Below are 22,897 nucleotides of genomic sequence, written 5' to 3'. Positions count from 1 at the left end.
ACGTAAAAATACATATAAATATGTAATACATAAAAAAACACATAAAATATATAAAAATATGTAACATGGTTAAAACTACATATAAATACGTAAAAAAAAACGTTTATATATTTTAAATGCATAAAAATACGTAAACATATACATATAAAAACTTAAAAAAATACAGAAATACGTAAAAATAGATATAAATACGTAAAAATTACGTTTATACATTATATACAAATTTTGACGAAATCTACAGAAAAGTCTCATTATTTTAGAAAAAATAACAATTTGGTCTCATGACAGCAGGGCAAAATGGGTTAAAGTGAATAAATTAACCGAGTTTCTGTGATTTTCTATTCAAAAAGTAAAAATGTCGGGTTTTTTCTGTTAAAAAAATAAATTTAGGAATTTATTTAAAAAAATTCAAAATATTAGAACTATTTAAAAATTTTCCTAAAATATCAACACAGAAGCACCACTAACGTCAAAAAAATCAACAAGGTCAAAATGTTTGAGGTTGCACCCCAAAACGACAAAACCTTCTTATTAAAGTTAGGGACAACTTTGAAAAGACCTAATAGTCTAATACCAGTTTTCCTTGTTGGAAATTGGAATCCACGTAAGCGGTATAACAAAAAATCAAATATAAGTTTAATGATCTACTATTATATATGAATATAATTAAAAAAATACAGAAATACGTAAAAATAGATATAAATACGTAAAAATTACGTTTATACATTATATACAAATTTTGACGAAATCTACATAAAAGTCTCATTATTTTAGAAAAAATAACAATTTTGTCTGATGACAGCAGGGCAAAATGGGTTAAAGTGAATAAATTAACCGAGTTTCAGTGATTTTCTATTCAAAAAGTAAAAATGTCGGGTTTTTTCTGTTAAAAAAATAAATTTAGGAATTTATTTAAAAAAATTCAAAATATTAGAACCATTTAAAAATTTTCCTAAAATATCAACACAGAAGCACCACTAACGTCAAACAAATCAACAAGGTCAAAATGTTTGAGGTTGCACCCCAAAACGTACAAAACCTTTTTATTAAAGTTAGGGACAACTTTGAGAAGACCTAATAGTCTAATACCAGTTTTCCTTGTTGGAAATTGGAATCCATGTAAGCGGTATAATGAAAAATCAAATATAAGTTTAATGATCTACTATTATATATGAATATAATTAAAAGATTAACAACATATTAATTATTATCAACTGTTATTTTGTGATGTTAATCTTTAAAAAATCTTTAAATTATATATATATATATATATATATATATATATATATATATATATATATATATATATTAAATCCGGAATAGTATTCTTTTAGCCTTTAGGATTTTGCCACATAAGTTTGCTAAACTTGACACTTTTAATCCCTAAAGTCAAAAATTTTACATTTTTGTCTTTTGATTAAGTTTTTGTGCCTTAAGGTTTTTGCTACAAATCTTTAATAACTTTGACACTTTTAGTCCTTATATTCAAAGGTATTACATTTTGGTGTTTTTGCCACAATTCTTTAATGAATTTGACATTTTTTGTCCTTGTAGTCAAAAGTTTTACATTTTGACATAAAAAACACAAAAAAAACTCCTTTAAATTTTTGCCAACATATTTTCCCAACGTTAACAACTTTAATATTATTGTCACAACATTTTGGATTTTCTCCACCAGTGTCCCTTTTTTTCGTTGTATACTTTTGACATCTAATTTTAGGAGTTGTCGACTTTCTTCCCTATTTATGGTGATTTACAATTTCAGCACATATCTTTTAAAGTTTGCCGATTTTTTCCATATTACCCCAAAAGCGGGATAGCCTCGGGTTCTTTACTAGTATATCTAATGAAAAATGGTGTGATAAATATACTTTGGAGGATTAACTAAAGCCTAAATATTAATATATATTGTTAAAAATTTATATAAGATTTATTAATTATTTTGTCAAAAACTCAAACTGACTCGCGGTGGTTGCAGCCGCTGGCGGCAGCCTCCATCCCATAAACAGACTAATTACCTTCAAGCCCCTTCTCGGTCGATGATCCAACTCTCTTCCCTCCAAGACCAAAAAAGTCTCTGATACAATCCTCTCGATTCCACGATCCCTAAACCCTTTGCTGCAGATCTTCTGTTCTACATATGATTCCCAAACAAATATTTTTCGCTACATGTAATGAATTTGATTAGTTCATGCCGGTTATTCTTACACTTCTCTTAGATAATCTAATTCGATTATATCAATTCGTTGGTTCTGACCCAATTGATTGGTGGTCGGTGGAATAAATGGCGGGTGGGACACCAAATATGGATCAATTCGAATTGTACTTCAAACGAGCAGATTCGGATCACGACGGTCGGATTAGTGGCGTCGAAGCTGTTTCCTTCTTTCAAGCCTCTGGTTTACCTACGCCGATTCTCGCCCAGGTTACCATCTTTTTGTTTTTCCGCTAGTTCTGCATGTTGTACTGTTAGAATTTTGCAACACCCCAAATGCATTTGAACTTGAATAAATAATATAATAAGATATATGAGTGTAAATATACGATCATCCGTCGATGTATTGTGGTTTTTACGTCAATATGTATTTGTATGATGTGAATTTAGGGTTAATGTGCTCGTTTCTCTCTATTTACCCAAAGTTCTTGTTGTAGATATGGACACATGCTGATCAAAACCGAACTGGTTACCTTGGACGACCAGAGTTTTACAATGCTCTCAAACTTGTAACAGTTGCACAAAGTAAGAGGGAGCTTACTTCAGATATAGTGAAGGCAGCATTATATGGACCTGCTTCTGCTAAAATTCCTCCACCTCAGATCAATCTTGGAGCCTTACCTACACCTCAGTCAAGCTCAAATCCAGGTCCACCTGCACTACAGATACCTGCAAGTGTTCCACCAGCTTCTCATAGAGTTCCACAGGGTTATCCATCTCACCAAAATCAAAACATGAGGCCACATCCACTTGTGACACAACTTCCTAACATGAGTCATGGACAACCAAGGGAAGACATGGTTGCATCCAAACCAAATGGTCCTATTTTTTCTACAGAAGTTAAAGATTCTAGCCCTGTTGCAGGAAATGGATTTGCAACTAGCTCAACATTTGGTGATAATTCTTCAGCTTCATCTCAGGGGAACCATAATGTTGTCCAACAACCAAATGTTGTTCATAATCACAACCAGCATTTACAGCCTAACAATCAGCGAATTCCTGTTAGAAGTGGAAACCTTCCTTCTACTCAACCATGGCCAAAAATGACACAATCCAATGTCCAAAAGTACACCAAGATTTTTGTGAAAGTTGATACAGATAGAGATGGAAAAATCACAGGTGAACAGGCCCGAACTCTGTTCTTGGGTTGGGAATTGCCAAGAGGTAATCACTGCATCATTTTCTTTCAACAAATTTATTGACACTTGACAGTTGATAGTTTCTCAATTTGCTTCAAATCTTCATCTTCATCTTCATCTTCATCTTCATCTTATACTTATTCTTGGGTTTCAGATATCCTAAAACAGGTATGGGACTTATCTGATCAAGACAATGACAGCATGCTTTCATTGAATGAATTTTGTATTGCTCTCTTCCTCATGGAGAGACACAGGGAAGGCCACTCTCTTCCTAAAACACTTCCATCTAGCATTCTGTTTGAGGGGACACCAATCACACCATTGCCTTTAGAAAATCAAGTTTGGAGACATGCTCCAGGTAGATAGATAGATACTAATATATCTGACACCTGTCATGTTTCCAAATTCAAGATTCATATAATCATGTTCTATTTATGCCAGGTGTCAACCAACAACAGGTCACTCATCCTGCAGCAAGGCCACCTCGTCCAGTTCCAGTTCCTATAGATGAAAATTTGCAGCCTAAACACCAAAAGCCTAAAGTTCCTGTATTGGAAAAGCATCTAGTGGATCAACTTAGCAATGAGGAACAAAGTTCATTGAATTCAAAGTTTCAGGAGGCAACTGAAGCAGATAAAAAGGTTGGTGAACTTGAAAAAGAGATACTTGAAGCTAGACAAAAGACCGAGTTTTACAGAAACAAGATGCAGGAAATTGTAAGTTCTCTCTTTTCATAGTGTTTTAACTTTTAATCTTTTAAAATTGTTATATCATCTTTATTTTCTGTTCTTCAATGTCAGGTTTTGTACAAAAGCAGGTGTGATAATCGATTGAATGAGATTACAGAAAGGGTAATTTCTGATAGGAGAGAGGTTGAATCACTGTCAAAGAAATATGAAGACAAATACAAACAGGCTGGTGATGTAGCTTCTAAATTGACTATTGAGGAGGCCACTTTTCGTGACATTCAGGTTTTACTTTTACAAATTTTTAAATAAAGAATACTCCATTTTTTATATAATCTTGGCGATGAGATTAAATGTGAGTTGTATTCTTTAGGAAAAAAAGATGGAGATTTATCGAGCAATAGTGAAGCTAGATCAGGGTGGAAAACCTGATGATATTCAGGTATCATTTATGCATTTTGCTACCTTTTATGTAACTTTTTGCAAGTTATAACCATTTGTAATAATGCAATTTCTAGGTTTTAGTTGATCGCATTCAATCGGATCTTGAGGAACAAATAAAAACCCTAAATGAACGCTGCAAGATGTATGGATTGCGTGGGAAACCATCATTGTTGCTTGAGCTTCCCTTTGGTAATCTCATGTCCAGAATATATATATATATATATATATATATATATATATATATATATATATATATCTTTTAAAATTTTGTTAAAATCTTCAAGTTAATTTATATATTTTTTTAATTATTTAGGTTGGCAAGGTGGCATTCAAGAAGGAGCAGCTGATTGGGATGAAAATTGGGATAACTTTGAAGATGAAGGTAAACCAAATACCACCTAAACCGAATTCGGTTAATGACCTTAATACCCTTATATTTTACATTCTGATGAATCTATGGAATTTGCAGGATTTACATTTGTGAAAGATCTCACACTTGATGTGCAAAATGTTATAGCTCCTCCAAAACAAAAGTCCTTACCAGTTCAAAACAAGTCTGCCTTCCAAAATGAGAGTTCAACTTCAACCACAGGAGTCAAGGACAATGAATCAGTCAATCAAGATAAGGGTGAAATCGTAAAATCACCACCTGATAGCCCTGCTAGCATTAAGTCAACACAGAGTCCATCTAAGATATTCCAAGACTTCCCACCTGAAGATATCTCACCCCATGCTGTAAAGAGGTGAAGTAATATTAGTGTCACTATGGTTTTTATATATATAAAGTTTTATTAAATATTTGTATGTTCATTTTCTGAATTTGTATGTTTTTACTGATGCAGTGAATCTGAGGCAGACAAGCCTACATTTGACAGTAATTATGATTCAGAAGCTGGTTGGGATTTTACTGCTACAAACCATAAGGTATCTGATTGCTTATTGCCAATTGTTTATCAAAAAATATGCTCATTTATGCTGATTTTCTTTTTGCAGGATTTGGAAGAAGAGAGTGTTAATGGGAATAATACATTATTTGATTCTTCTTCTGATAACTGGGGTCGGGGTTTAAATCCCATAAGAACAGAACTCCCAAAGTTTGATTCCATTCCAAGCACTCCGGCATATAGCTATTCCGGTTCCCCTCCCGGAAACAATTTGTTCCATAACCAAGCCCCATTTTCAGCTTTTGCTGATTCCGTTCCAAGCACACCTGCTTACAGTAATGCCGGTTCTCCTCGTCGCAATTCCATTTCCAATCCCTTTTTTGCAGATTCCGTTCCGAGCACACCCATGTTTGATGATCATTCGTTCAATAACTTCTCTAGATTCGATTCCTTCAGCAGCACTACTACTCGTGACAATGGAATCGGAATCGACTCGTTTTCAAGATTCGATTCATTCCGTAGCACGACTCAGGATTCCGAAGTGGATCAAGGATTCTTCCCTCCTCAAAAGTTTACAAGATTTGATTCCATGAACAGCACTGCTGATTCCGATTTCGGTCACTCGCTATTCCGGCCTCGGGAATCTTTCTCGAGGTTTGATTCCATGCGAAGCACTGCCGATTCCAATCATGGATTCCCATCTTTTGATGACGCAGATCCTTTTGGATCGAACAACCAGTTGAAGAGTGAAACACCAAGAAGAGATTCTGTAGATGGTTGGAAGGCGTTTTAGTTTTTTGCACATTGATCATATTATACATAATTGGCTTTTGGCTTTCCTGATTGATATGAGATTATGAGGTCATAATTCTTTGTTTCTATGTATAGATAGATAATTACATATGTAAATTAAAGTTGATGGATTGAATAATGTAGGACATGTATAAAAAAATAAGCCTACCTAGACTGCTAATTCATAGTCCCATTTAATGATGTATGAAGATTTCTGCATTTTATTTTTCTTATTTGTTTCCTTTGGGGTAAAATCGTAATTGTTGGGTTGAAAGGGTTGAGCCTCGAAAGTATGAAGAACAAGCTGGATGATAATTGATACCCGTATCTAGCTTATGGGGGAGTGGATATTTGTGCTTTTTATTTTTCTTATTTAGTTTGGGGGTAAAGTCGTAAATTTCTGTTTGAAAGTGTTAAACCAACCCTACATATTTGGCATTTATATTTTGTTCCCTACGGTTCCTTTTGGTTTGATTGGTACGATGAATAAAAAATGAGTATCGCTTTCCATCATCTCTCTCGTATTTTATTGTATCTACGGTAAAACATCTATTGTATCTATAGTAGGGTTACAAAAACATCTTGAATGTTCATATTATAAATTAAACAAGGGTTATTGTATATGTATATCTTGATTATTAATTTAACCTATCTTTTTAATTTTTGGTTTTTATTGCCTATTTTTAAGTTTATTTTGTCTTTTGTTGTTTTTTCTTTTATAAATATTATTTAAATTATTTGATTTATTCATTATTCATTAAAAAAACATTATAAATAACAATAATAAAAACACCCACAAATCTTTGACATATGGTCTATTGTTTTGATGCTTTAACTTCGAATACAATCACCCTTTGACTTCGTCATGCATGTTCATCTATTCGAACTTTGTTATGTTCATCTATTCGAACTTTGTTTTGCACATTGTAAATTGTTTTTATTGTAGATACGTTATTATCATTTCGACTCTTCAACGTCGATAGAATGTTACGTGGGGAGACATTGTTTTTTCTAAATTTTGCAACCATTTGTGATTCATTTTGGGTCAATTGTTTTACAAATGGATGACCCTCCATATATTATATTGATCATTTTTAACTTTTAACCTCCGAACATCATCAATCTTATAGTAACAAACAAACAATTCGAATGGGCATTTTGTTTTTCTTGTTCCCATATCTCTGGTGGATGTCTCTATAACTGTAAACATACCACCCCAATCACACATTAAAATAATTATCGACACATAGCCACTTGGTTTTGTCTTTGTCCTTTTAATAACAACCACATACCAAGAGACCTTTCGACATTTTGCATCATCTTCATTAAATTTTCACGATTGCTAAACACCTAACAAATGAAAAAAAAAAAAATCAAAGTATAATATTTGGTAAGCCTTATGAACATATAATATCCAAAAAAACATATTAAAGCTATCCATAAAAAAATAATACATGGTCAGTGTGAAAACTATCCGTTGTATATACACAGTTTTAAACATGTATAAAATGGTGAAAGCCTTTGATTTGGTGAAAATCTTCTTATCGCAGTTTAATGGATGATAAATTTATTGAATGATCCGTATTGCCATTCGATCATTTTATTTTATAAGATGAATTTGATTCATTTGAATGTCATCCGTTAATTATAAACTAGTGAAATTTGATTCATTTTGAATGTCATCCGTCAATTAAAAACTAGTGACATTTGATTCCTTTTCAATGTAGTTCGCATAAATGGTATATGATATAATTATGAAAAGTGTACGATACTCACTTATTAACTAATTTCACATAAATGGCCATCGAAGTTTAGAACGTCTGTCAATTGTTAACTAATTTTCATTATTTTTGGAAAAAAGAATTAATATAAATAATAATTTAAATGTATGTCAATTATTCAAACGTGTGTCAATTATTTGAACGAGTATATAAATTTGAACAATTCTTTGTACAACAAAAAAAGTTTAAAATAAATAATATAAATAATAGTTATATAATAATAATAATAATAATAATAATAATAATAATAATAATAATAATAATAAGTTGAGAAGAAAAGACAACAAAAAGAACAAAATTTTTAAAAAAAAAATCAAAACCCTTTTGATATTTGGATTAATTAACGGTTTAATTTGTAATGGCCTAATATGAACACTATAATAACATCCATTAAAAAATATCAACATAACATAGTGTCATATTTTTCTTCATTCCTCGACATGTCAACGTTCCTATTAATACAACTCCGTGGGGCCTTACTTAATTTGTCCACCACTCGAATCCACTTTTTAAATGCTTCTTTTAGTTTCTTACATTTTGGTCATATTTGTGCTTAGCATTTTGTGGTCATAAATGTGGCATTTTGTGGTCATAAATGTGAAAAATATGGGTTGCCCATATTTTGTCCAATAATGCAATTTTAATTATCAACTTTTCACTTTGTGTTCCCGTTCAATCACATATTAATGTTTGCACTTGCGAGTTGTTAACATGTGTTTGTTTTCTCATAGTCACAATTCACAATATGCTAATGTTCACCATACAAGTTTCTGATCATGGTAAAATATGAAGAATACAAAATAATAATTACTTCTAGTTCACATAGTAAGTTGTCAAATTTATGAGTGGAAGGTCAAGGGTTTGAGTCCCCCTCCCCTTCTTTTCCCCAAAAATATCTGATTTTTTACTTTGTAAAGGAATAGCATACCACATGAGATGCCACCTCAGTCCCACAGTACGCTTGGCACTCCACCTCAGCAGTAACCTGCTGAAAATGTAAAAATGGGTAAAAGTGATTATAATAACCGGTTTCATGTCCTTTTTCATTAATGAAATTTAATTTATGACTAGATCATATACTGACCCAAAATTTTAGAACTTTTCTGGAGATTTCCCTTTATTTCTCAAATTCACCCCCTTAAGACTCAACTCACAAGAACTTAAATGCACGATATGTATGTTGCAATGACGTTGGCATGCAGTATGCTATATTGTGGGCATAAACAAATTAGGAAAAAACCCTTCAGAATATTCATCTATTCATCTATACCAGGTTTTTTGCACCATTATCTAAATTGGTTTTTCTTGATTTGGCATATAGAACCATAGCAAGTACGACATGATATTAACTTGATAAAAACACATATATCGACAATCATAATCAATGACATCAATAGTTCATAGTAATGACAACAATACACAAGTATATATATCACCAAAAAATTGCTTAAAAACTTGCAATTAATACATGAATATGCAATTATTGCACGCATGAATACATGACAATACAAAACAAACACTTCCCATAACAAAGAACCTTCACAACAAACACATTATAATTGCTATATGTAAGTAATGTAACAAAATACAAACTTTACCTTCATGCATCCAATCATTCAAACATGACATTGCATTGCATTGGCATCATCTCTCAATCATGACTCAAATGATTCACAATCATGAACCAAGATCAAACCAAAGGTACATTATTGTATGTATATAACCTCATACATATCCACAAAGACATACACCATTTCACTCTCCCCCTCGATCTTCACTCAAAAATCTCATCGCCTCATCTTTTGATTACTTTGTTGACTTAATGATGAAATGACAACTTTCTCCTTTAAGCTTTGGCTCCAAGAATTTCTAACAAAGAAGTCCATGTACCCGTAATAGCCAAAAGTGCACCAAAAACAACAAGGGCTCCATCTTTGACCCACCCAATCCAACCCAACTCATTTCTATACACCATTAAATGAAACAAAGCAGGCAACACAAACCCTAACACAATGCAAACACTACTACCCACTAAAGACAAGAAATCAGCAAAATTAGGCACACAAAGAGCCACTAAACTCACCACTAAAACAGTAATCCATCTCACCCATAAACTATACCTCCCTTCACAAAACATCCTCTCGAAAACTTCATAAACAGGGTTCATCATTATGGGAAAAGTAAAGAACAGATTCAAACAAAGACCCAATTGAACCACGGAGCTTAACCACCCTTGCCCTAAATTTGTAGTGATTATGTCTTTTGTTTCATCACCAAATGCAAAGTAACCAAATATACCAAAAGATGCAAACATTATAGCAATGAAAGCTATTGTTATACCCAACACTTTACCAAACTTGTTCTTGTTTTCCATCTCTGTTTCTATTGGTAATACCATTCCAATCCCTTCGAAAGAGTAAACTGCCACTCCGATGCCGTAAAAGAACGCAGAAAACCCACCAAATGCTTGCAAAACTGGGCTAGAATTCAGGTAGATGATCACTTCTTCCACCATAACCACACCCATGGCTCCGATGTCTACTACGTCTGCGAATATGCTTAGAGGGGCTAAATGGGTTAATGTTGGAATTGAGTTTAACCCTAATTGGAACGGAAAACATGCCCAGATGTAAAATGTTTTGGCTGATAACCCTAGAATGTTGGGGGTTGTGGGATTTGATGGTGATGTGAAATTGAAGATGTTAACCAGGGTGTTGGAGACGAAAATGAGGTAACTTACGCAGAATCCGGCTTGAGAAAGAACGATCATTATGTCTACGGATGACCGGCCGATGGGGCCGGCGACGACGAAGCCGAGGTCTCCGAAGGAATTGATTTTGGAGAATCCGTTGAGTGATTCGAGTTTCCGTCGGGTTTTGACGAGCAGCATCATACAGTGTTGGGTGAAGTACGCGACGGCGAATACAGTGAGGGTTCCGGTGGCGTATCCAGTGCGTTTGAAGGTGTAAGGGAGGCCGAGGACTCCGGCGCCGACGATGGCAATGAAAACATTAGCGAAAGTCTTGAATTGGGAGGATTGATGTTGGGATTTTGAATTGAGAAGTGGGGTTGTTTCTCTTGGGAGATTCAACACATGGGATGATGAACTTGCTTCTGAATTCTTGTTATCGTTTTCAAATACCATGATCTTTTCGAGGCTTACAAACAGAAAACACACAGTGATTGAGCTTCAATGATTGTAAGAGATTAGTGGGGAGGTTCAGGTTGCTTGAATCTTGAACAATGGAGTTTTCAGATCTGTAGAGACGGAGGTCTGCGATATTTATATCTATCTACACAGCACTATAATTCACACACGTCACTTCAAAATACACATGATATAAATCGGGGGAAAAGAGCACTAAAATACAAACGGAAAAAGATTATTTGGCGTTCAACAATGGTTTCAGTCGTGAAAGGCCACTTTTGTTCCCTCAAATCAAATATTGTTCAGGTGGAGATCTGATGAGTGATGATGATAACAACTCATTTACAGTTATTCTTTATAAAACAAATATTTATGACTTTTGATGAAGATCGTGGTATCTTCTATTATACTATTGTTTAAAATGCAAAATAGTACTAAAATTGATATAGTAATATTAAGACAAAATTACATAAATAATCCTAATGGTTTATCAAATATCACAACCTCTGTCTTTGTTAAAAAAAGAAAAAAAAATGGTGAACATGATCCTTATGGTTTTCAAAACTTGAGAGAATGGTCATTTTTGCTCACACCATGATTTTTCATCATTTAATCCCTATGTTTTTGGGTTTGTGAATCAACTGTTGCATGGTGTCCTCTTGAAGGCCATCGGAAGGGAAACGTGACACCGACAACCACACTTTTCTTGGTGGCGTTGAGGTTGTTTCAGGAAAGAGCCTGAGCCTGAACTTGAAACATCGTTATCTGGAGCTACTATCCCTTGATCAACGTACCAGAACTTTGTGTTAATGAAACTATCTAATATTTCCTGTAAACATCAATCTTTTGAATCATTTTCTTCTTTTGTTATACAGTGTTATCCATCGCAAATTGTTGAGGGTCAAGTTTTATTTTTTGACAAATGTATAGATTTAGAAGTAGATTACACGAACCTCCTAAACCAATCACAAGCTAAATTTCAAACTATAGCTCAACACTTCTTCAAATTTGATCAAAAGTCAACCATGGTCAAAAGTCAACGGTCAATGGTCAAAATCCACTTCAGCAGGTCGCTACGTCATGACCTCCCATTTGCCACGTGGTGGAAGAAAAGCGACAAAATAGTCGGGCATCCCCCAGTCGGCACATCGTGGCGGCAAAATGCCACGTCGTGGGAACTGGGTCTTAACAGTTTAATGGATTAGGTATTTTTCCTTCCACCTCAAGAGCTCCAAAGCTTAGATCTAATACCCTCCAAGTTTCTTTTGGATAAAATTTCCAACTTTATCCATTAAGACATCTCAATAAGACAAAACCTCTAAACCTAGGTTCTCAATGGCCTCATTACACATGACTTATCCATTAAGTTCTTAATCACCAAAGTCATTCATCCATATTTTCTAGAAGACTTTCCTACACCTAATGGATCATAAAAATTGGTGCTTTATGGACATCCATGTTTCTTCCATTTTAGGTCAAAAGTGTTGGAGAAAGAAACGCAAACTTATTTATAGGACGAAAAACTCCAAGAAGCTCTAAATCTACAACATATGTCCTCAAATGGACCTTAAGGGTCCATAAAGTTGCCAGATTTATGGAATCCATTCCTTCAAACTTCCACAATCATGAAGAAAAGGGACAAGAAACCTAGATCTTGATTAATGGAACTTAAAGCTTGGATCATGAACACTTACAAAGGTCTAGAATATACACAAGAGAATGATGATGAGGTTTCCTTGCTGGATCAACACACTAGAAGACCTTCTTCTTCTTCTTCTTCAAGCTACCAAAAGTACCAAAATGAGCCAAGAATCACCAAAAGGGATTAGGGTTAGGGTTTATGAGGTTAGAGAGTGATAGAGGTTGAGGAGGATACCCTAATCCTTGGAATAAAATCCTTAGATCTCACACCTAGTTAATGTTGATATAAGAAAATAAATTATGCACGTGATTTTCGTCTTTTGCTCGTTTCTCTATGATGATGTCTCTGACGACTTCCAACACCAACCACCGCCATTCACCAACATTTTTTAAGCATTCACAAACCACAATAGTTATTTGTTAAATATATTTTTAAGTTATTTACTAAAATACTAAAATTATGTGTTTATAAAAAACTATTTTAGAGGTTACTAAACAAAATGATCACAGTATTCGCAAAATTTACATTGCTTTTCTGAAAAAACAAAATCCGTAACATTTTTGATAAAATCATCATTCTACTTGCTTGGATATGGCTACAAAATACACATTTAGTGATAATTTATATTTTATAATTTTCTTTTCTCCACAACTTATTTGGATGCAGTCAACGTCCTCATTTTCACCATTGACATTTTTTAAAGACAATGTTTCATATACAAAATAAACGAAAATAGATTTTGTAATAGTAATATCTAAAGAGACTCATATCTAAATCTTGATCCATTGATTGACTATTAGATAAATAACGACAAGTTTGCGTAAAACTAATATTTGAAGAGCCTTTGATCTAACAGTATAAGATGTTATAATAATATTTATTGGCAAATTGTTGAGGGTCTGTAACGCCCGTGTTTCTAGGCTAGGCATTAATATTGATATAATAGTCTAGGTTAACCTTTGTAACTCATTTTGAAGAAATGAAAAGGAATTATGTGAATATTATGTGAATTATGTGTTTTATGCTTAATTACTAGGATTTAATTAATTAAGAATAAAAATGAGCGTCGAAAATAAATATTAGATAAAGCCGATATCTATTAAGAAAGTTGTAGTGGTCGTGACAAGGATTACAGATATATAAAGAATACCAAAATCCGAGTTATAACGAAGAAGGTATGACCTGTCGAAGTTTCGCGACAAAACCGGCACGGTGCCGAATGTCGTAAAAAGTGAGTTTTTGATAAACTATTTTTTTGCCTTAGTGATCTAAACGAAAGTCGTAGTGTTCGTCAAACCGAGAGTATATATAAAAAGAACGCCCAAATCTGACTTCGTATGAGGAAGTTATGATTTTTCTAAGTTTCAGCTTAGCAGTAGACAGCTAAAAACTCGAATTTTAGATCGAGTGATTTTTAGCCGACACAACCTAAACGAGAATCGAAGGTCTCGTAAATAGTAGTACAAAGGTAAAAAGACAGACGAAAACGGACGTCGGATGAAAAAGTTATGAATTTTTAACGGATTTCCTGTCCCGGTCTGTTAAAAATAATAATATAAAAATTAAAGTCAAAATTAGCCGATGAAGTCTAAACTAAAGTTGTAGAGCGTAATTTTACCTACGCGTGCATATAAAGAACGTCAAAAACGGAGCCCGTATGCGAAAGTTATGGATTTTAGAAGTTTTGGCATAAAAATCGAGAAAAAAATACCAAATCCGAGAAATTTCGCATGGTGGGACTTCAGCCACGTCACCCTCGCTCATAACGCGCCACGTGTCCGAAATTGCTGAGTCGCCGAAGCCAGCTGGTGAGGCGTGTCGCATTCCCTCGCATCTAAAGTGCGGTCCAGTAGGAGTCCGACGCATGCCTTCTCCTGACGTGTCCGACCTTCGCATGGTGTGCCACGAATCCGAACCTCGGACCTAGACCTCGGTCCAATCAGAGGCCAGCAGCTGGACCCTCGCACGTGCGAGCCACCTGCCTTCTCTTCGGATCTGCTGCCGCGTGGAGTCCTCTCAGCCGTCCGATCAGAAGCCTCGCCCCTATAAATAGAAGGGTGCGAGACCTCCCGAGGATAATTTGGAAATTTGACATTTTACACCCCTAAACCCATATTTCTTTCATTCCAACTTACCAAACACCCGAAACACGTCCCGAAGTGCCCGAGAAGCCCGATAAATTTATCTTTTCGGTTTTGAAGTCCGACCCTCGCAGAGCCCGGTTTCTCAATAAAACTCCCGGTTTTATTAGAAACGATCGTTTTAGGAAACGAAGTGCTGCTTGATTATCATTAAATCAGGTGAGTGTGTAGTCACTTTCACCTTACACATAGATATGAAGTATTTACCTTAAAATACGTGCTATGTGTAATTATATTAATTGTTTATTTGAGGTGACTGTTGAATAGATGTTTTATACAAGTTTTAAACTGTATATGTATTTTATCTACAAATATGTTGGGTAAAACATTGGTAGACGAAATAGTCGATGTGTGTTAAAATGGTGAGAGGCCTCGATGTTGTTGTTGTTGTAGTCGTCTAGCGGAGTATAGATGACGACCACGGACCTTTCTAGACAGTCCAATGGAACACTAGCAGGTTCGCAACTTGTAGGTGTTGGTGAGCTATATGTTCATTGGCGTACTCCATCCCCCTCATGGTTGCCTTTAGGACATGTATGGCTGAGGAGTCCCCTTAGCAGTAGTGTCCATCCCGATGATATTCCTTAGGCTAGGTCTCTTGTGATAGGTGTTTAGGGACGTAAAGTGAGGATAACGGGAATGAGTAATCAGGGTTATTGTTGATTGGTGAACTTAATAAGTTTATTATTATTGTGGGTTGAAAACCCTATATGCTCACCAGGCTCCCAAGCCTGACCCACTCAGCTTTTTATATTACAGGTAGTGGACCCCGAACATAGTCGGATGATGACGAGAGATTTTTGGATTATAGGCCGGTAGTTGTAAATAACTGTTGTAAGGCTTATAATGTCTTGTTTATGCTTTTGATCTGTATCGGAACATGACATCCCGAGGTTTTGATATGAAATGAAATTATATATTTCTTAAAGAAAGGTTTTGATAAACTTCTATCATGTTTTGTTTTGGGGACCAATTCCGCAACATCTTTTAAAAGGATTTCTCTGATTTTATTTTAAAAAACATAAATTAAATCAGTCTTTTCTGGCTGAGAAATTAGGGGATGTCACAGGGTCGATATTTATTTTTAACAAATGTATAAATTTAGAAGTAGATTAAGGGGTATGTGAGTTAGTCATTAAAAAATATAGCTCAAAAACTCGTGAGTTGTGATTTGCGAGTTTTTGATATCGATTGGAAGGAAAACACGATCATGCAAAGTAAACGTGTGTCACAACCCCTTAACGAGCTCACTTATTGGGAAATGTGTCATCGCAACTTCAAGATATATGATTCATGAATCTAGTAGTTTATTTTGTAATAAGATATAATAAATTGGTCAAATATGATATTTTAACTATTAAGTCTTTTTTTTTCTTTTGATTTTACCTAAACATTTATTTAACATAAAACCTATCATCACTAATATTCTTTAATTTTTAATATTTTTTTTAAAGATTTCTAAAATATATTTTATAAAATTATATATGCAATTTGTCGTTTTAATCATATGTTCTATTTTTCACAAGAAAATTTATGTGATGTTAGTATTTGAAATTATATAACAAGGACAAAATAATATAATTATTATCTTTTATTTTTTATGTAGTTATTTTTTATTTCGTAAACACATATTATTAAATATTTTTAATAAGTAATAAATACTTATAAAATATGTAAATAACTCTTTTAATGCTATTCAAATCCTAATATATATATATATATATATATATATATATATATATATATATATATATATTAACTATATTATTAAACATATTCCACATTTCTTGAAATTTAAGTGGTACAATAAATTAGTCGTCTTCATCGAGAAACTTCATGTTACGCCGTCTTCCACATTGGTGGCGCGACGATCCTCCTCTCAAACCGTCCCTCCGATCATCACAATTGCAAATACAAACTCCTCCACACCGTACACACCAACATATCAAGTTCCGACCTTTCGTACAGCTGCATCTTTCAGGAAGAAAACGAAGCCGGGATAAGAGGCGTCACCATTACTGAAGACCTTTTCAAAATCGCATCCACTGTCATCAGATCGAACGTAACTACGCTCCATAAGCGAATCCTTCCGTTACAGAAAACTGTAGGGCTTGATGAGACCACCATGAAACCTTCTAGAATGACGATGTACAGGTTCGGCAACACCTCGGTCGTTATCGACATTTACCTGGTAAGTTTTTCCAATCTTTTTTCTTTTTGACCTAATTCTCACATCATCTCGACCAATCTTTTCTGATTCATCTCGCATTCTCCTATTTGTTTTCTTTAAGATAATGAATTGGAGCTTCTTACATCTACTTACCACAAGGAGATGAAAAACGAGAATGTGTGTTCTAAAAACCCTGCATTTTCTTTCGATGATGGTCTTTTATGTGATGAGCAAGAAAACGATTTGGATTTTGGATGTGGGTTTGGGTTTGGTTTATTTGAACAAGAAATTCAAATCGTGAAACAAAAAGATCATCTTTTTACCCATTTTGAACATGATCTGTTGTGGGAAGAAGACGAGCTTCCTTCCCTTTTGTCTAAAGAGAAAAATATTGTTTCAGAAGAAGGGGATTTGTTCAGTGATTGGGTTTTAATAGGTTTAAGGAAAGAATCTGTCGATTGGATGATTAGGGTTAGTACCCATTACGGATTTGTTGCTATGACAACCATTTTGGCTGTTAATTACTTCGATAGATTCCTATTGAGCGACTCTTTCCAGAAAGATAAGCTGTGGATGAATCAGTTAGCTGCAGTCGCTTGCCTTTCTTTAGCTTATAAAGTTGAAGAAATCCATACCCCTCTTCTCTTGGACCTGCAAGTACGTATCCGTATCCATATCCATGTCAACATCCATCACATCTAATATATACGAATGCATTCCAACTGTTTGTGAAAATGCCAATGTTATTATTTTGTTATTAACACATCTCTTTCTTTTGTGGGTTTTTTTCATTTAGGTCGAAGGATCAAAATACGTATTCGAATCCAAGACTACAATGAAAATGGAGCTTTTAGTGCTTTCGTGTCTTCAATGGAAGATGAAACCAGTAACCCCACTTGCAATATTCGATTACATAATGAGGAGGCTTGGTTTAATTACTCATCGTCTTCATTCAGAGTTCATGAACAGATGCGAAAGAATTGCTCTTGCTGTCGTCAATGGTAACCTTCTAAAAACCCTTCATAAACTCAGTCATATTGTCATGAATCAAAGAATTGTTTTGATTTTGATTTAATTCAAATCAAGTATTTGATATAAACATGAAATGCAGATTCAAGGTCTCTGGTTTAAAGTGATTGATCCTGATAACTCACTAGATTATCAAGAACGAGTCAAAGGTTTTCTTGAAATTAATGAGGTTTGTTCTTTTCATTATTATATTCCTTTTTTTATTTTATTTAAAAAGGCAGAGGTTAGTTTGACTAATTGTGAACAAGCTCCTTGATAACAAGGTCAATTGTATGACCAGTTGTTTAGATCATTATGTATTAGTATTACCATTTCTATTCTTCACTGTAGGGGTAAGAAGGTCATTTATGTGAGTAAAAATTTTTAGGGTGAGGGAAAGCAAAAACATGTTGGCAGGATTGTGGAGTTTTTCAAAACATCTGATGATAAAAATTACTTTAGAGTGCAGTGGTTTTTTAGAGCTGAAGATACGATTAGTTTCTGCAACTTTTTCTATTTGTGTATTTATTAGAATTTGATATTCAGCTCTTTTTTCTTTTCCTTTTTCCTTCCAACTTATTATCACTCAGGTTATGAAAAAAGCTGTTGCTATTCTAGATAAGAAGCATTTATTCTCCTCCACTTTAATGAATGACAACTTATTAGGTTGTATACTTTCTAAAGTCAAAATAATAGAAAAAGCTCCTGGGGTATGTTCTTTTTTTACCTTTATCTTTCATATATAATGCTACCATCGTTTTCATCTCTTATATTGTTGGTGTCATGGGTCTTCCTTCCATATCTGTATATGCAGCCTCTAAAGGTATTTTATTAAACTATAAATAGGTTTTCAAAATAAAAGATGATCTAACTATCATTCCCTTTATGGCATGATTCATGCACGTGCTCTTAAGTTTTCATCAATTAACCACGAACTTGGCATGTGAGTCTTCATCTTTTGTCCTCTAATTATTGAAATTATATAATTGGTTGCAATTTGATATGGTTTAGTCCTTTTCTATTGAAGAACCATAGAGGATGGATGCTCTGCTACAAAAGTAAGCATAAAGGTCAAAGTGGTCTTTTTATGGGATATGTCGAACTATCAGGTTTGTGTACATTAGCAACAAGAACTGTGAGTATGGTTGGTACAAGAAAAGAAAGGAATGGTTTGATATTTGTAAGGAATAGTGCAATAAAATTATAAATTTATAATAGATTATTTTGATTGTTTTATTGATATTGATGACATTTACGAAAATAAGATAAAAGGGCAATATGGTCTTTCTCTGATCATTGTCAACTGTCAAGTTGGTGTGGTGCTTTGAATGTGTGGTGCGAAAATAAGAACAAATGGCATTATTGTCTTTTTTTTTTGGCTATTGTCAATTGGGAACCTCTCGGAGAAAACGCTTACTGAACAGCTTGCTGGCTGCATGTATAATTTTGGTTAATTATCTTATAATTTCATTCATATTTTTAACATCTTAATTGAATGGTTACAAATATTTATGTCCAACCTGTGAAATTCATAACATTCAAATTTTTATAGTTAAATATTGTTTCCAAATTTGCTAATTTTGTTCTTTGTAAAATCTATACAACTTTTTAAAGGGTATGTTTGGTATTTATATACTTTTATCAAACTCTAAATTAATTTTCATTGATTGATAGTTGAGTTAGTGTGTGTGTGCAGGTAGATCAATAGGACGAGAAAAGGAAGAATGCCACCTTCTTATGCCCTCTATAATAACCCACATGACAAAAACATGAAGTTGAACTGTTGGAAATGTATATATATTACCTAAAAGTATATTTACTATTTTTTAGTGTTTTATTTCGACTAAATGTTTCCAGGTAAAGAAACTTTTTAGGCTCTGTTGCAATTTTCTTTGTCTTTAATTGGAGAAGCTTGTGGATTTGAATGACGTTGCTTTTAATGTTCATGTGTTTTTTCTTACAACGAATAAGTAATGAAGATCATCTTTGTTTAGGTGTTTAATTTTTTTTTTTTTTTGGTTTGCATACAATATTTCAGTTGTGAAGCTAATTAGAGGCTTAAAGCATGGCACCAGAGTTATTGTTCCATTTTGCACTAGAGTTGAATGTAAATTGCATGGGTGACTAATGCTACAACTATGAAGTGGAGGATGGAGATCAAATTCGTTTTGTGAGCTTTAGCCTGTCACTCAACCAATTAATCAAGTTGTAAGTGTTGCCACACCAAATTACTGTACCATTTGGTAAGTTTTATTTTTGTTTGTGTTTACTGTATTGCGAATTGTTTCAATTGTGTTTTTATGAGATAATTATCCATTTATGCAGACTAGGTGGTCATTGTCATTGTAATACGGCTGCAACTTTTAATTGTATATAGTAGAGAAAAGTTTTTTTCAAGTCAAACTCTTGGCTTTCGGTATACGCAATTTATTCATTTTTATTTTGTTATAACGAATTACCGACCGTTTCTATGTGTTACTATATAATTTGACATTAGATTGCTATTAATTTAATAGGAAAATTCATAACAATTTATATAAATTTTGAAGCTAAAAGTTATTTTTTACCTCATAGTCAAATGGTAATGGTAAGATGATGGAATGGAATGTAGAATGCAGTTAAATATGAAGACCATAGTTGTTCGATCCCAAACCTTATAATGGTATTCTAAATACTTAAAAGTTGCTCAATCTAATGAGGAACTAGGAAATGTAGCTAAGAACATATCAAATAATGTTTGTGATTGATGAAAATGATAGAATTAGGGAGCTTTAATAATACCATGTTATGTAATCCTTATTCGCGACTGTTCAATAGGCGGGATTTAATGTAGTGATGGATCTAGTGATGGAGGAAAGATTGGGGTTAAGTTGTAATCTTAAAGAAAGCTTTTTAAATTGTGGGCCGGGAAGGAATAAAAACAGGAAAGTATGGTTTTTTTCTAGAAGAAACATATTTATCCTGGATGTAAAAAACAAACATATTTATCCTCAATGTTCAAAAACATTATTATGTTATTTTTTCTATATAGTAAAATCACTAGATTTTGTAATTTTGGATAAACTAATGGAAAATCTCCAATAAAGTCTCAATATTTTGGGTCAGTTCATAGTTTAATACAAAATTATTATTATTATTACTTTATAAAAAATGACAGATTACTGATTAAAACTTCGGAAATTTTTTTTTTCTCCAGTTTCGTAGATTTATTCGGCATCCTGTCTTTTTTTTTTTTTTTATTTGATCAAAATATTGAGACTTTCTAAAGCGTTATGTGACATTATCCCGAAGGATATCACGTGCCAATACAAAAGTATTAGTGAATCCTGACGAACAGTTCAAAAGAAGTGAAGTCTATACATCAAATGTGGTGTATAAAAAAGTATTTCACGATTACTAATGTATAATCAATCATGTGTTCGTACACATTTTTAAACAACCCTAACTCATATTTTTTATTCTTTTTAATTTCGAATATGCTAGCATGATTCTTATAGATAATTGTTTAGATGTAGTAACCTATTTACATAAAAGACCTAATCGCCTTTCGAAACCAATTTCTGAAAAACTATTTGCATCCGTCGCTTGGCGCGGGTAAACGGCTAGTATGTATATATATATATATATATATATATATATATATATATATATATATATATATATATATATATATATATATATATATAAACAACAACTGTGTGATTGTATGACCAAATATGGTCCAATCATTTCATAGATGTAATTTTGGAAATTTACAATGAATTAGTGTATTATCTAAAATTAGACACCAATATTCAAACATAAATTACTTATTAAATAGCAAGACGTTAACAATATTTAGTTTCCATAGACTAGGTCACAAAACTATCCGGCAAAGAAGATGAATTCAAGAAACAAGGATAAACGTTGGAGTTACTCATCGTCTCCGACAAGAAACCATCGTACCCCACCATGCCATCCGGCACCAACTACGCCATCTGGACCGGCACCAACTACGCCATCCGGGAGTTCTGGTTCCCTTCCTTATGCCACTCTCACCGACGGCAAGTTTGTTAATGGACACGATGACCTTAATTACCAGCATGACCTAACGATGTTTTGTGCTTAAAAAATCTAGGAATCAGATGTAATTAAAGGGAGCATAATAGGCCTCCTTCATCTCCTTAATTTGATTAATGGTGAAATCGAGTGAGCCCTAACACCGGTGGGTTCCAACATCATCTCCAAGGATAAGCTTATCTTGAGTCCCAAGTCAAAAGACTTTTGAGTTCTTATATTAATTTTATGTTCAAAGTGGTTCCCAAACAATTGAAAATAAGGTATTGTTCATCTTAGTTAACACTTCTTCACTTTCTGAACGATTAATTTGTTTGTTTTTTTTAACGATACCAAAACTTCTAAAATCTTTGGTTATCTCGTTCAAGTACCTACTCAGTTTCTATTGTTGATTTCAAATGCAAAAGTTCCCTATCAAACTCATTTATTGAAATTTAACTTTTAAGATTAAAGCGGATGACATCACCATGGTATTCCAGGGAGAAAACAAAGCTGGGAAATTTGAGAACATTAGGTAACAAAATAATATTTAATTTGGAATTTAAGGCATACTTATAGTATCTGTAAAAAGAAAATAAAATTGATTTTCTAATTTCCAGGGCAAAGACAATAAAATGTTTAGAGAGGCAATTGTTTAATGGGTTATAAAATCTGTGTGCTAAAGCTAATGTGGAAAGGGCTAAGAACCTTAAAGGGTAAAACACTTACATAAGGATGTTATGCTTATTTATAACAATTTTTATACAATGTTGAATCTTTGTTAATTTGGGTGCAAACTCGATGATTTAGAG

General features: G+C 33.5%; 3 protein-coding genes across 18 annotated transcripts; 2 read left to right on the top strand and 1 right to left on the bottom strand.

Moving 5' to 3' along the window:
• Positions 1-1,954: 1,954 nt before the first annotated feature.
• LOC145160078 (uncharacterized) lies at positions 1,955-6,389 on the top strand. The gene is made up of 11 exons (XM_079079170.1): positions 1,955-2,425; positions 2,653-3,379; positions 3,509-3,712; positions 3,796-4,070; positions 4,155-4,325; positions 4,414-4,482; positions 4,559-4,673; positions 4,798-4,866; positions 4,954-5,227; positions 5,327-5,408; positions 5,478-6,389. Exons 1-11 carry the CDS (start codon positions 2,285-2,287, stop codon positions 6,159-6,161), a joined length of 2,811 nt encoding a protein of 936 aa, XP_078935296.1. The 5' UTR covers positions 1,955-2,284; the 3' UTR covers positions 6,162-6,389.
• A 3,058-nt stretch (positions 6,390-9,447) lies between these two features.
• LOC145160077 (amino acid transporter AVT3C-like) lies at positions 9,448-11,427 on the bottom strand. Its single transcript, XM_079079169.1, has one exon. The coding sequence runs from the start codon at positions 11,084-11,086 to the stop codon at positions 9,788-9,790; it is 1,299 nt and encodes a 432-aa protein (XP_078935295.1). The 5' UTR covers positions 11,087-11,427; the 3' UTR covers positions 9,448-9,787.
• Positions 11,428-16,666: 5,239 nt separating this feature from the next.
• LOC145160076 (cyclin-D3-2-like) lies at positions 16,667-20,453 on the top strand. 16 transcript variants are annotated; one of them, XM_079079162.1, is made up of 9 exons: positions 16,667-17,063; positions 17,164-17,699; positions 17,839-18,043; positions 18,154-18,240; positions 18,641-18,993; positions 19,078-19,159; positions 19,747-19,841; positions 20,089-20,293; positions 20,376-20,453. In XM_079079162.1, the coding sequence occupies exons 2-4, from the start codon at positions 17,205-17,207 to the stop codon at positions 18,171-18,173; spliced, it is 720 nt and encodes a 239-aa protein (XP_078935288.1). In that variant the 5' UTR covers positions 16,667-17,063; positions 17,164-17,204; the 3' UTR covers positions 18,174-18,240; positions 18,641-18,993; positions 19,078-19,159; positions 19,747-19,841; positions 20,089-20,293; positions 20,376-20,453. The 16 variants fall into 16 exon arrangements, with proteins under 16 accessions (XP_078935288.1, XP_078935278.1, XP_078935287.1 ...); XM_079079152.1 differs by having other exon boundaries at positions 18,641-18,760; positions 18,897-18,993; positions 19,078-20,293; XM_079079161.1 differs by having other exon boundaries at positions 19,086-19,159; positions 19,747-20,293.
• Positions 20,454-22,897: the final 2,444 nt, after the last annotated feature.

The sequence above is a fragment of the Lactuca virosa genome, chromosome 2 (genome assembly GCF_052849685.1).
Source record: "Lactuca virosa cultivar CGN04683 chromosome 2, Lactuca_virosa_CGN04683_v6, whole genome shotgun sequence".
Taxonomy (NCBI): Eukaryota; Viridiplantae; Streptophyta; class Magnoliopsida; order Asterales; family Asteraceae; genus Lactuca; species Lactuca virosa.
Note: the sequence above shows the minus strand (reverse complement) of the source record. Positions and strands in the feature narration are given on the sequence as shown.